The following is a 14287-nucleotide window of genomic DNA, read 5'->3' on the forward strand; positions in this document are numbered from 1 at the left end:
CAGGAAACCTCAGTACCCACCCACCCACACATTATCCAAAAGAGAAATAGGGGCATGTGTTATTAATTTCATTAAATGAGGCTAGAACCAGTGTGTCTACCACTGCAGAGCGCCTTCAAAGCATACTACAATCACAAAGAAGAGAACCCACATTTTCCAGACAACTCTAGGTTTGAATCAATAATCCCAAAGAAATCCATGTGGCAGAAGTAATATAACTAGGGAGGTTCCGAGGCAGAAGCATGGTCCACAGTGTCGCAAAGCAAAAACAGAACAAAAGAGTTCTATGTCATAAAAGGTGTAAGACAGAACATGTAAGTTAGAAATTTCAGAAATACCATAATAAATCTATGTTGAAGGGAGCAGCAGTATTGTTGATGCCTGTTCTCCAAGACACTATCACGTCAATAAGGCCCGCCTGTTGTTTTTAAAGGCACAGAAAAGCTAAATCCAGTTATTATGCAAACAAGGAAAAAATTATTTTTATTATATAACTATTTAATAATTTTACCCATGCATTCTCGGTCTGAAGAGGCTTGGGAAATATTCCTTTTTGTAATGATATCCAGAGCTATAAATAAATATTCCTCCTGGGCCAAAAGTCTCTGGAACCTACTCAGTTTCTGCTGCCTCTTCACCTTCTCCACATTCAAACCGCACAAAGTCTACTACCGACACCCCCTGAGGCTGCACATACTGCCCCAAGGTAATGGAGGGATCCAGCAAGTACGGCTGGGACAGCATCTTAGTCTCTGCCTCTCCCCCAGGCTCATCGTCCAGGGAGCCAACAGAGAGGGGGGCCATGCCCACCACATGCTGCCCAAGGCGGCGGCCAACGTCTTCAAGGTTTGTTTTCTGTTCAGACGTCTCACAGATGACCAGGGCCCCATACTTCCCCAGCACCAGGTTGTGAAGTGAGGGACTCTGCATTGCTCCGTGGACATAAGAGCCAACGTAGAACCCAGATGGCACCTTCACCCATGCAGCTCGTTTAAGAATCATGTTTTCTCCCAGTTTTCCTATTAAAAAAAGCAAAAACAAAAAACCAACACACCAACAAATTGTGATGTCTGTGATGGTACCAAAATATGCACAGAAGAGGCCCAGTTTGGAAAACAGTCCCTTTGCATTTACACAGGATATACAGTAAGATGAAGAGATACCATTTTCAGTTTTTGTATAAAGAGGAAAAGGGGTATGGGGCGGGGGAGCGGGAGTGGGGGAAGTGAAGAATACCTTTATGAAGCACCAACTATATGCCAGGCACTCTGGTACTTAAAAACAGGCCAGGTGTGGTGTGGCTCACGTCTGTAATCCCAGCACTTTGGGAGGCTGAGGCGGGTGGATCACCTGAGGTCAGGAGTTCAAGACCAGCCTGGCCAACATGGATGAAACCCTGTTTCTACCAAAAATACAAAAATCAGCTGGGCGTGGTGGTGTGCACCTGTAATCCCAGCTAATCGGGAGACTGAGGCAGGAGAATCACTTGAACCCAGGAAGCGGAGGTTGCAGTGAGCTGAGATCGTACCATTGCACTCCATCCTGAGAACAAGACTCTCTCTCCAAAACAAAAAACAAAAAACAAACAAACATAGGTTGTGGTGACACAAGTATGTGTGACTCAGGTCCCAGTTCTGCCTCTTTACTGACTATATGACCTCGGGCAAGTGACTCAATGACATAATCTCATTTACTAAATTTATCAAGCCTTTGTTTCCTCACCTTTAAAATAGAGATGAGACCACCTACCTTTCAGGGTTTTGGGGAGAAATAAATAATATATGTAAAAGCAGCCAGGCGCGGTGGCTCACGCCTGTAATCCCAGCACTTTGGGAGGCCGACGCGGGCAGATCACCTGAGGTCGCGAGTTCGAGACCAGCCTGACCAACATGGAGAAACCCCGTCTCTACTAAAAATACAAAAAATTGGCCAGGCATGGTGGCACATGCCTGTAATCCCAGCTACTCAGGAGGCTGAGGCAGGCGAATCGCTTGAACCTGGGGGGCAGAGGTTGCAGCGAGTGAGATCATGCCATTGCACTCCAGCCTGGGCAACCAGAGTGAAACTCTATCCCCCCAGAAAAAAAAATATATATATATAAAGCATTAACTAGGGCCAGGCGCGGTGGCTCATGCCCGTAATCTCAGCACTTTGGGAGGCCAAGGTGGGCGGATCACAAGGTCAGGAGATCGATACCATCCTGGCTAACACAGTGAAACCCTGTCTCTACTAAAAATACAAAAAATTAGCCGGGCGTGGTGGCGGGCACCTGCAGTCCCAGCTATTCGGGAGGCTGAGGCAGGAGAATGGCGTGAACCCGGGAGGCGGAGCTTGCAGTGAGCCGAGATTGTGCCACTGCACTCCAGCCTGGGCAACAGAGCAAGACTCTGTCTCAAAAAAAATAATAATAAATAAATAAATAAAGCATTAACTATAGTATCTGGCACATAGCACTCAAATGCTAGCTACTATTACAATAAGCTTAGTCTTAGAGAACTTAGGTAACCCACCCAGTAATACAAGGCAGAGTTAGAATTAAAACTCAGATCTGACTTCAAAGCAATTAAGTGCTTTTTCCCACCGTCCTGAATACTCCATAACTGACACAGACAACTCCTGATCATCCCTTCTATCCGGAAAAAGTCCACAGCTCAAAGCTCCATGTCATCGGATAGTTTCAATTTCCTCTCATCAAAAACAGAAAAGATAACACTGTCAGTTATTTATGAGAACCATAAACAGATTGTAACTAATTTTTCCCCTTTCTCTCAGGATGTTATTCTCTTCTAAAAGAAGTCCAAATAAGCCAAAAGGTAGAAAGGGGTAGGAGAATAAATGAAAGGTTCTGTATAAGTATGCCTGGATTAGCCATAGTCACATCTAAAAGTCATGAAAAAGGAGAATCCAGAAACCAAAAGAAATTTTAAAATAGCTCAAAGCATATACCCAATAGTTAATTCCCAGAAACTGACAAGGCTGAAACACCCAGCTCTTCCAGAATTTCTTAATAAGCCTCATACACAGCTGTCTGCCTGGTTTCTCACCCATGACTCATTGAAACATCATAGATAATACAAGATGACCTGATAAAAACGGAATTGATGCCTTGACTGGAAACTTCAGATGAGTAGTAAATTCCCACCAAGCTCCAACCCTTCCCTACCACCCTCCCTCCATCAAGGATACTTAGGAAGAAAGCAAGATCCCTGCTAGTCCCACCACAATGATTCAGATATGGTTCCTATAGCCAACAGGCTCTAAAAGAATGTATCTTTACAAATTCACAACCAGATTTTTTGAAAAGAAAGATCAAATTCCTAAAACAATGCTCCTCAATTGTCCTGCCACCTTTTATAAAGAAGAGGAAATAATCTTTAATGTACTATTTTCCCTACAGCATATACTAAAGTACTCAGCTGGAAGTCAAAATGCCATCTCTGCCTAAAGACATGCTTTGTTTTGTTGGCACAGTGATGCAAACAGCCAAAACCCGTGAGATTTTGGATACAAGTCTAAATTCTTTTAAGGAATTTAGAAATTCTGATGACCCTGGGACTCCGTTTCCCTAGATATAACAATTGGTTAGAGCTTGGCAATGGGACTTCCTCCAGCAGCGTATGAGCTCTTTAAGATGCCTAATGTTCCCTAACATCTAACACACAAACCACTTCTCACATTCATATCATCTGACCCTTGTAGGCACATGATTCTTGACCTAGATTTGGAGGAACAAGGTAACAAGAGATCCAGTCCCTAATTTCCAGTTTCCAGAACCTTTACAAATACTCACCAATTGCTAAAGCCAACTGATCCTTGAGTGAGCCTTCTCTGTCAGGCCCAGCTGGAAGTCCAGAAAGCTCAGAGGAATTCAAGAAACCCTAAGTGCACGAAGAAAACAAACATGAACTGATTCTGTACAGAATTCAAACTATCAAAATAATAGGCAAAAATAGTCGATTTCTAAGAAAATTATTGGCCAGGCGTGGTGGCTCACGCCTGTAATCCCAACACTTTGGGAGGCCGAGGAGGGCGGATCACCCGAGGTCAGGAGTTCAAGACCAGCCTGGCAAACGTGGTGAAACCCTGTCTCTAATAAAATACAAAAATTAGCTGGGCATGGTGGCACACGCCTGTAATCCCAGCTACTGGGGAGCCTGAGGCACGAGAATCGCTTGAACCTGGGAGGCGGAGGTTGCAGTGAGCTGAGATTGTGCCAATGCACTCCAGCCTGGGAAACAGAGTTGAGACTCCATCTCAAAAAAAAAAAAAAAAAGAAAAAGAAAACATTATTTAAGACAACTGAGTGTAGACAATATTTTCATTAAGCCAAGAATGTTAAAAGTGGTAACAGTTCCATCTTTATAAACATTTTATTCTATCACTGCACCACCCCCAATTACACTCCACTCTCATCCTCCAGCCTAACTTCCTAGAATGTAATTTCCTAGAAATCAAGAACAATTATTTTCTTTTTCTTTTAAATATAGAGATGGGGTTTCCCTATGTTGCTCAGGCTGGTCTTGAACTCTTAGCTTAAGAGATCCTCCTGCTTCAGCCTCCCAAAGTGTTGGGATTACAGACGTAAGCCACTGCACCTAGCCAAGAACAATATTTTCTTTTTTTTGAGATGGGGTCTCGCTCTGCCGCCCAGGCTGGAGTGCAGTGGCATGATTTCGGCTTACTGCAACCTCCACCTCCCGGGTTCAAGAGATCCTCCTGCCTCAGCCTCCCAAGTAGATGGGACTACAGGCATGCGCCACCATGCCTGGCAAATTTTTATATCTTTTTTAGTGGAGACAGGGTTTCACCATGTTGGCCAGGCTGGTCTTGAACTCCTGACCTCAAGTGATCCACCTGCTTCAGCCTCCCAAAGTGCTAGGATTACAGGCATGAGCCACTGTGCCTGGCCAAGAACAATATTTTCATAAAATCATAAAATGTTAGAGCTAGATTTGCACATTTTTGATGGGAATGCAAAATGGTACAAATCCAATGGTATGAAATTGTAGTATCTAATAAAACTACATATGCATTTATCCTTTGACCCTGAAATCCTATTTCTAGGAATTCACCTTGATGATATACTTTCAATAATACTGCACAAGATTATTCATTGAACAAGTATTTCTAATCATAAAATTTTAAAAACAGCCTAAATGCCCAAACATAGGAGGAGATTAGTTAAACTATAGCACATCCACACAACAGAATACTATGTAGTTGGAAAAAATAAAAAGGATGACCTTCATGAATTGCTATGGAGTATTTCCAGGATATATTATTAAGTGAAAAAGGCAATTTATAAGTGTACGTGCATATTATACTACTATTTGTGCAACAAAGAACTATTTGCATAAATATGCTTATTTTTGCAAAAAGAAATACTGAAAGGATAACCACAATCCAGTGACACTGGTTATCTAAATAAAGGGATGAATGGGAACGGGGTAGAAGGGAGAGAAGCAGTAATACTTCTCTGAGTATACTTTTTTTTTTTTGACAGTTTTAACTTTGAGGACTTTCTTAATGTATTTTATGTATTCAAAAATAAAGTAAACCTGGCCGGCCAGGCGCGGTAGCCCACGCCTGTAATCTCAGCACTTTGGGAGGCTGAGGCGGGTGGATCATCTAAGGTCAGGAGTTCGAGACCAGCCTGGCCAACATGGTAAAACCCCATCTCTACTAAAAATACAAAAATTAGCCAGGTGTGGTGGCGGGCACATATAATCTCAGCTATTCAGGAGGCTGAGGCAGGAGAATCACTTGAACCCAGGAGGCGGTGGCTGCAGTGAGCTGAGATCATGCCATTGCACTCTGGCCTGGGTAATGAGAGTGAAACTCCATCTTAAAAAAAAAAAAATCTGGCCCAGTGCCATGGCTCATGCCCATAATCCCAGCACTTTGGGGAGGCCAAGTCAGGCAGATCACTTGAAGCCAGGAGTTTGAGACCAGCCTGGCCAATATGGTGAAACCTCATCTCTATTAATATAAAAAAGATTTAAAAAACAAACAAATAAAAAACCCCAAAGTGCCGGGATTACAGGCATGAGCCACTGTGCCCAGCCAAAAAAAAAACACACACATTTAAAAAATAAAATTAAATCAACACATATTTGGGGTGAAAATAAATATTGACTACAAAGAAATATAAAACTATATTTCAAATGAGTAACATAACCTCACAGAAGGAAAAAAAAAAATCCAAATAACTAAACAGTCATTTGACCATCTAACTTCAATGTAAAGACAAAAAGAACTACAAACAAATCTTGAACTCCTTAGTAGTTTTGTTATTTGCAGTGGTCAGGGGTAGCAATTCTGAAACAATTTTGTATATATATTGTAACACTTAGTACATATGAGTACATAAGTAAAAATAGTAAACATATTGAAGTTGCTATGAAAAAGGAAGGATTGAACCACACGCACACAGCATATACACCTGCACTGTCTGCTGAAAGAACAAATGACATTCCAGTAGAAATCAGCACACCTGGACGGGCGTGCTGGCTCACGCCTGTAATCCCAGCACTTTGGGAGGCCGAGATGGGTGGATCATGAGGTCAGGAGTTCAAGACCAGCCTGGCCAACATGGTGAAACCCTGTCTCTACTGAAAATACAAAAATTAGCTGGGTAGGGTGGCACGTGCCTGTAATCCCAGCTACTCGGGAGGCTGAGGCAGGAGAATTGCTTGAACCGGGACCCGGAAGGCAGAGGTAGCAGTGAGCCAAGATCACGCCACTGCACTCCAGCCTGGGCTACAGAGCAACACTGTCTCAAAAAAAAAAAAAAAAAAAAAAAAAAAAAAAAAAAAAAAAAAAAAAGAAATCAGCACACCTAATATTTAAATCTTGGTTTCTAAAAACCATTCCCCAACTAAAAAGGACCAGGACTCCTTGAAGAAGTGGCCCATTCCACAGTTGGGGAAAGGAAAGTATGACATAAACCCAAAAGATAAGAACAAACAAAAAAGCCAAAAAGTAAGAAAATACTCAGAAAATAATAAGGACATATCAAAGGACATTAGAGTCAGCTTGCATTGGTCAAATTCGCAGATAATTTGAGCATCAAAATGAATAATGAGTTACAACTTATTGTATAACATAAGAACCCATGAGTCAATGTTAGTGCTGAATAAATCACTAATAAAAAGGAGAAGGGAAATTTCTTTCTAATAGTAGAATGACAACTATTAAAACTAACATATTTTGGCCGGGTGCAGTGGCTCACGCCTGTAATCCCAGCACTTCAGGAGGCCGAAGCGGGCAGATTACCTGAGGTCAGGAGTTCGAGACCAGCCTGACCAACATGGCAAAACCCCGTTTCTACTAAAAACACAAAAAAATTAAGCCGGAAGTAGTAATGCATGCCTGTAATCCTAGCTACTCAGGAGGCTGAAGCATGAGAATCGCTGGAACCTGGGAGGTGAAGGTTGCAGTGAGCCAAGATCACGCCACTGCACTCCATCTCAAAAAAAAAATTCCTGGCCGGGCGCAGTGGCTCACGCCTGTAATCCCAGCACTTTGGGAGGCCGAGGTGGGCGGATCACCTGAGGTTGGGAGTTCGAGACCAGCCTGACTAACATGGAGAAACCTCATCTCTACTAAAAATACAAAATTAGCCGGGCGTGGTGGTGCGTGCCTGTAATCCCAGCTTCTCGGGGGGCTGAGGCAGGAGAATCACTTGAACCCGGGAGGCGGAGGCTGTGGTGAGCCGAGATCGTGCCATTGCACTCCAGCCTGGGCAACAAGAGCAAAACTCCGTCTCAAAAGAAAAAAAAAAAAAATTAAAAAAAAAAAAAAAAAAAATTCCTAAATGTGATCGCTGTCCTGTGGTTATATAAGAATGTCCTTGTTTTTACAAGATAACATGCTGAAGGAATAAAGGGTCCTGATGTCTGCAACATACTTACAAAAAGATTTTTTTTAAACAGTGATGATGGCCGGGCGCAGTGGCTCACACCTGTAATCCCAGCACTTTGGGAGGCCCAGGTGGGCAGATCACCTGAGGTCAGGAGTTCAAGACCAGCCTGGCCAACATGGTGAAACCCCCATCTCTACAAAAATACAAAAAAAATTAGCTGGGCATGATGGCAGGTGCCTGTAATCTCAGCTACTTGAGAGGGGAGGTGGAAGAATCACTTGAACCGGGAGGGAGAGGTTGCAGTGAGCGAGATGGCACCATTGCACTCCAGCCTGGGTGACAGAGAGACTCCATCTCAAAAAAAAAAAAAAAAAAACAAAAACACAAAGCGATGATAACATGTATATAAAAAGTGACAGGGCCAGATGTAGTGACTCAAGCCTATAATCCCAACACTTTGGGAGGCCAAAGTAGGTGGATTTCTTGAGCCCAGAGGTTTGAGACCAGCCTGGGCAAGATGGCAAGACTGCCTCTACAAAAAACTTAAAAATGAGCCTAGCATGGTGGTGTGCACATGTAGCCCCAGCTACTCAGGAGTCTGAGGTGGGAAGATCACTTGAGCCCAGGAATTTGAGGCAGCAGTAAACAATGATTGTGCCACTGCACTCCAGCCTGAGCGACAGAGCAAGATTTTGTCTCAAAAAACAAAAACAAAAAAAAAGAGTACACTGGTGTTTACTGGCAAAATCAAAGCTAAAATTTCTAGTTCAAGTGACTTACCTACTCAATACAATTTAAAAAAATAATCTCAACATTGTTTTCCATATGACTATGTAATGCCAATAATAATTATCGTTTACCAAGACATCTCAAGAGAAGGATAAAGAAGATAAAAAAAAGTTGGTAATAAACTCAAAAAAATTACTGTGAGTGGTTGGTTCATTTTTGCCTTGGCAATAAGGCTGAGTCAAAGACAGAATGACATAATTCCTTTCCTTGATCCCTCTATGGATAAGAATATGCTTATTTTCCTAAACTGTGTCTTTTCCAATCTCTCTTTTTTTTTTTTCTGAGACGGAGTTTTGCTCTTGTTGCCCAGGCTGGAGTACAACAGCTCACTGCAACCTCCACCTCCCCGGTTCAAGCTTCAACTTCCTGCTTCAACTTCCTGAGTAGCTGGGATTCTCCTGCTTCAACTTCCTGAGTAGCTGGGATTATAGGCATACGCCACCACGCCCAGCTAATTTTGTATTTTTAGTAGAGACGGGTTTCTCCATGTTGGTCAGCCTGGTCTTGAACTCCCGACTTCAGGTAATCCGCCTGCCTCTGCCTCCCAAAGTGCTGGGATTACAGGGGTGAGCCACCACACCCGGCTCCAATCTCTTTATTTAGAAATCCTTTCCTAAGACCATTCCAAATTTCTGAACACAAAGCCTCAAATGGCTTCACTTGATCTGGCTAACTCCATTTCACTGGCATGCATTCATTCATTCATTCATTCATTCATCTGACAAAGATTTATTGAGCTCCAACTAAGTAGTGGGCCCAATCCTCTTTCACCAGAGATACAACAGTGAAAAGACAAATTCCCTGCCTCATAAAGCTTACATTCTATTACGGAAGACAGACAACATACAGATAAATTAAAATGTAATATATAAGCACCGTAATAAAAAATTTTAAATGAAGCATGACACAGGGATATAGCAACGGGAGAAGGGTAATCCTATGCAAAGAGATAGCATTTAAGCAGAGATGTTAAGTAACAGAATGAGACATGAGAATGTCTAAAATAGGAACAGCAAAGACCCAAAGAGGAGAGCAAATTCAGCACACTAGAGACAAACCCCAAACTTACTTTACTGTATGTAGAGAGTTGATCCTTTAGGCTCTGACAATGCATCATGGTTCCAAGGGCTACTTGCTGGACCAACTGTTGAAATTTTAAATTTCTGGAAACAAAATCCGTCTCACAGTTTACCTGTGGGAACAAATTGATATAGCTGTATAAGCTGTTTAATGATAATTTCCAAAAGTGCCTTAAGGCTGGAGAGTAAATCAAGATACTGATAGAACAAGCTACAGACTCAACAGAAAAAAAATGACTCCAAAATTTTAAAGCTATAGTTCCTCTCCTAGCCTGAAACAGAATGAAGTGATTCATGTTGGGCCAGTGAGTTAGCAATAGCCTGTATATTCAGAAGATGGTTCAATAATGTCCTGAAGGACTCACCACAAGTTCACCACTTACCTATGTCTGCACACTATCACCTCATTCTCCAGCCATCCCAACTCCAAACCACTTATGCTATTATCTTGTTTATCCCCATCGCTCACTCTAAACTAATCCACATCTGACTCTTCACCAATTATGGCGCCCAAACCTCCTCTAAAATACCTACTCTCTATTCAGCAACAATTAATATAATTAACTTTGTAATGTAACTGTTCCAGGAAACAATCAGTGACAAGGGGTAAGGCTGCACCAGACTCACATTCAGGAGTAATATTCTAGACTGCCAGGCCATTTCTCATCAACACACCAGGACATTTCTATACTTAAACGAATTCGTAACTAATACCCGAGGTTTCATGAGTTCAACTTCAGCTACCCTTTATGGTTCTTAAACAGATCTCTTCTTCAACAACAGGCCCCTTTAGGGCCTACTACAAGCTTTACACCCAAGGGACAGCTGTTCTCGGTATCTAGAATTTCCAACAATTCACCTCTACTAATACAGTTGTGTTTCCTTCCTGCAACAGCCCAATCAGGCCTTCTTTGGTCTTCCTCCCTTGGAGCTTGGCAGCTTTGCTCCAGCCCTCCTTCTGGGCCTCCTTGTGGAGCCAGATCTCTGCCTATAAATTGAGAAGAAAAAGAGCAGACAACAAAGTCACAGAATTTAGAACTAAATGTAGTTCTAAGATATGCTCAGGTTTCCTGATTCTCTAAATTCTCTAACAGAAACTAAAGTAATCTATCATTTACTGGCAGTCTACCACTAAACCAAATACCAGCTATTATTATAACTGGTGCCTTGGATGAATTTAATCTTCACAACAACCCTATGGGGCACACAGTTGTATTTTCTTTATACAGTTATGCACCACATAATGATATTTCAGACAATGACGGACTGCATATATGATGATGGTCCCTAAGATTATAATGGAGCTGAAAAATTCCTATTGTCTAGTGACACTGTAGTCCTCCTAACCTTGTAGGGCAACATATTACCTACATGTTTGTGGCAATGCTAGTGTAAAGAAAATTTCTGTGCTGCCAGTCCTATTAAAGTATAGCACATACAATTATATACAGTACATGATACTTGAAACAATAATGAACAACTATGTTACTGGCTTATGTATTTATTATAATATATATACTTCATTGTTATTTTAAAGTGTACTCCAACTTATAAACTACTCGGATGGCTGAATCTCTGGAACCTGGGAGGTGGAGGTTGCAGTGAATCAAGATCAATCGCACCACTGCACTCCAGCCTGGGTGACAAGGTGAGACTCTGTCTCAAAAAAATAAAAAATAAAAAAAGTTAACAGTAAAACAGCTTCAGGCAGGTCCTTCAAGAGGTAGTCCAGAAAAAAACATTGTTATCATAGGAGATGACAGGTCCATGCCCTTTACTGCCCCTGAAGACCTTCCAGCAGGACAAGATGTGAAAGTGGAACACAGTGTTAATGATGATCCCACTCCTGTGTAGGCCTAGGCTAATGTATGTGTCTGTGTCTCCATTTTTAACAAAACAATTTTTTAAGTTAAAAAAAAGTTTTGGCCAAGTGCGGTGGCTCATGCCTGTAATCCCAGCACTTTGGGAGGCCGAGGTGGGCGGATCACAAGGTCAGGAGATCGAGACCATCCTGGCTAACACAGTAAAACCCTGTCTCTATTAAAAATACAAAAAATTAGCTGGGCGTGGTGGCAGGCACCTGTAGTCCCAGCTACTCAGGAGGCTGAGGCAGGAGAATGGCATGAACCTGAGAGGCGGAGCTTGCAGTAAGCCATGATCGTGCCACTGCACTCCAGCCTGGGGGACAGAGCAAGACTCTGTCTCAAAAAAAAAAAAAAAAAAAAAAAAAAGATATTTCAATAAAAACAATTTTTTTTTTTTTTTTTTTTTTTTTTTGAGATGGAGCTTCACTCTTAGTTGCCCAGGCCGGAGTGCAATGGTGCGATCTTGGCTCACCACAACCTCCGCCTCCCGGGTTCAAGTGATTCTCCTGCCTCAGCCTCCCGAGTAGCTGGGATTACAGGCCCTCGCCACGACACCTGGCTAATTTTATATTTTTTTAGTAGAGACGAGGTTTCTCCATGTTGGTCAGGCTAGTCTCGAACTCACAACCTCAGGTGATCCGCTTGCCTCGGTCTCCCAAAGTGCTGAGATTACAGGCATGAGCCACCGCGCCCAGCCAAAAAAAGTTTAAAATTTTAAAAACAGAAAAAAGCTCATAGAAAAAACGCATAAAGAAAAATATTTTGGTACAGCTGTACAATATGTGTTTTACGCTGTTATTACAGAAGAGTCCAAAAGTTTAAAACATGTTAAAAGTTTATAAAATAAAAATGTTACATTAACCTAAGGTTAACTTATTATCGAAGAAAAAAATGTCTTATAAATTTAACGTAGCCTATGTGTACTGTGTTTTAACGTCTACTGTAGTGTACCATAGTGTCCTAAGGCAGGCCTTCATATTCACTCACCACTCACTCACCCAGAGCAACTTCCAGTCCTGCAAGCTCCATACATGATAAGTTCCCTATGGAGATGTATCGTTTTTTATCTTTTATGCTTATTTACTGTACTTTTTCTATGTTTAGATACACAATACTTACCACTGTGTTACAACTGCCTACAGTATTCAGTCAAGTAACATTCTGTAACGGTTTGTAGCCTAGGAGCAGCTGGCAGTTCCATATAGCCCAGGTTGTAGTACAATATACCATCTAGGTTTGTGTAAGTACTCTATGATGTGCATAAGCCAAAATCTCCTAACGACGCCATTTCTCAGAATGTATCTTCCTAGTTAAGAGACGCATGACTGTACAGACAAAAACTACACAACTCTGAAAGATTAAGATGTCTAAAGTCAGCCAAGCGAGGTGGCTCACTCCTGTAATCCCATCACTCTGGGAGGCCGAGGCGGGCGGATCACCTGAGGCCAGGAGTTCGAGACCAGCCAGGCCAACATGGCGAAACCCCATCTCTACTAAAAATACAAAAAAAAATAGCCGGGTGTGGTGGCGCACGCCTGTAATCCCAAGTACTCGGGAGGCTGAGGCAGGAGAATCGCTTGAACCCGGGAGGCACAGGTTACAGTGAGCCAAGATCGTGCCACTGCACTCCAGCCTGGGCAATAAGAGCAAGACTCCGTCTCAAAAAAAAAAAAAAAAACAAAAAAAAACGTGTAAAGTCAGACAGTGTGGGGGCCCCACAATTTGACTCCTGATCGATCTGACTCCAGAGCTCACACAAACCCTTTCAGCTTCAGGCAACAAGAAACACCGTAACAGTCTCGTTTGTTAATCCTGGGATACTCAATTGCTTCCAAATAAGACAAAGTCAAGGCCAAGGTTGTCATTTAACCCAGATTTCCACTTAGGGCTGTGCCATTATGGTCACTGGAGAGCAGTCTAACTTTATGCTCCCCAGCGTGACCGCCCCAAGAGTCTGAGGTCGAGCTCTAGTACTCCGCCCTGCACACACCTGTTTGAGGTCCCCGCCACAAGTCTCCAGAGCTTTCTTGCAATTTACAAAGGAGTAGCCTGTTTTCCGCCGCAGCTTCATGAGGAGCTCCTTGCTGGAGGCCGAGGCAGACAGACGGGGCCCAGCATGAAATGTGTGCCTTGGCTGGGGCGACTGACGCAGAAGAGACCCAGCCTAGATGGAATAAGAAAGGGATGAGGAGCAGGAAGCAGCAAACTCCAGAGGGTGGAGGGTACACGGGCAGGGAAGCGACCTTAGGGAGCGGACGGTGTGCAAAGGGGGGTGCACCGGGGCTGGACTGGGCAGAGGCAATGCTGTCGAGGAAGGTGGGATGGGGTCAAACGGGGTTGGGAGGAAGGGAAAGCTACAGGCGCACAGGAGAGCTGCAGGGAAACCAGGTCGGCACCAGGACTTCTCACCGGGTGGCTCCCGGTCCGCGCGACCAGGAACACGCGTAATGACCGCAGCAGCGACATCTCCCTGGCCGCAGTAAACTCCCTCCGGCGGGCGCACTGGTGAGGCGACGAACCTACGGCGCGGCGGAAGGGCCACAATTCTCCAGCGGAACGCACCAAACGAGGATGGTGCCACCTGCTGGCTGGAGGAACACCGTCCTCTCCTCTACTTGATTTCTGGAGACGACACATTTCATACGGAATTACCCCCCACCTGCCACCCCAGGTAAAGTAACAGAAACCAA

General features: G+C 43.3%; 1 protein-coding gene across 8 annotated transcripts in view; it reads right to left on the reverse strand.

Annotated features, from left to right (window-relative positions):
- The window catches only part of TSFM (Ts translation elongation factor, mitochondrial), a 33944-nt gene extending 19720 nt beyond the window's left edge, over positions 1–14224 (reverse strand). For 6 of the 8 annotated variants that reach the window (XR_004032273.1, XR_004032271.1, XR_004032270.1 and 3 more), the window contains exons 1-5: positions 14007–14224; positions 13588–13761; positions 10592–10720; positions 9723–9845; positions 3791–3878 (exon numbers count right to left, since the gene is read on the reverse strand). Coding sequence is in view for 4 of the 8 variants with exons in the window: in XM_030822327.1 (XP_030678187.1) it covers positions 3791–3878; positions 9723–9845; positions 10592–10720; positions 13588–13761; positions 14007–14063 (571 nt within the window). In the remaining 4 variants the exon portion in view is untranslated. Of the gene's footprint in view, positions 1–152; positions 1020–3790; positions 3879–9722; positions 9846–10591; positions 10721–13587; positions 13762–14006 lie in introns of those variants that run through there. The other 2 variants (XM_003252743.3, XM_030822326.1) reach the window with 2 other exon arrangements.
- Between the last annotated feature and the right edge of the window lie 63 nt (positions 14225–14287).

Source organism: Nomascus leucogenys, chromosome 11 (genome assembly GCF_006542625.1).
Source record: "Nomascus leucogenys isolate Asia chromosome 11, Asia_NLE_v1, whole genome shotgun sequence".
Lineage (NCBI taxonomy): Eukaryota > Metazoa > Chordata > Mammalia > Primates > Hylobatidae > Nomascus > Nomascus leucogenys.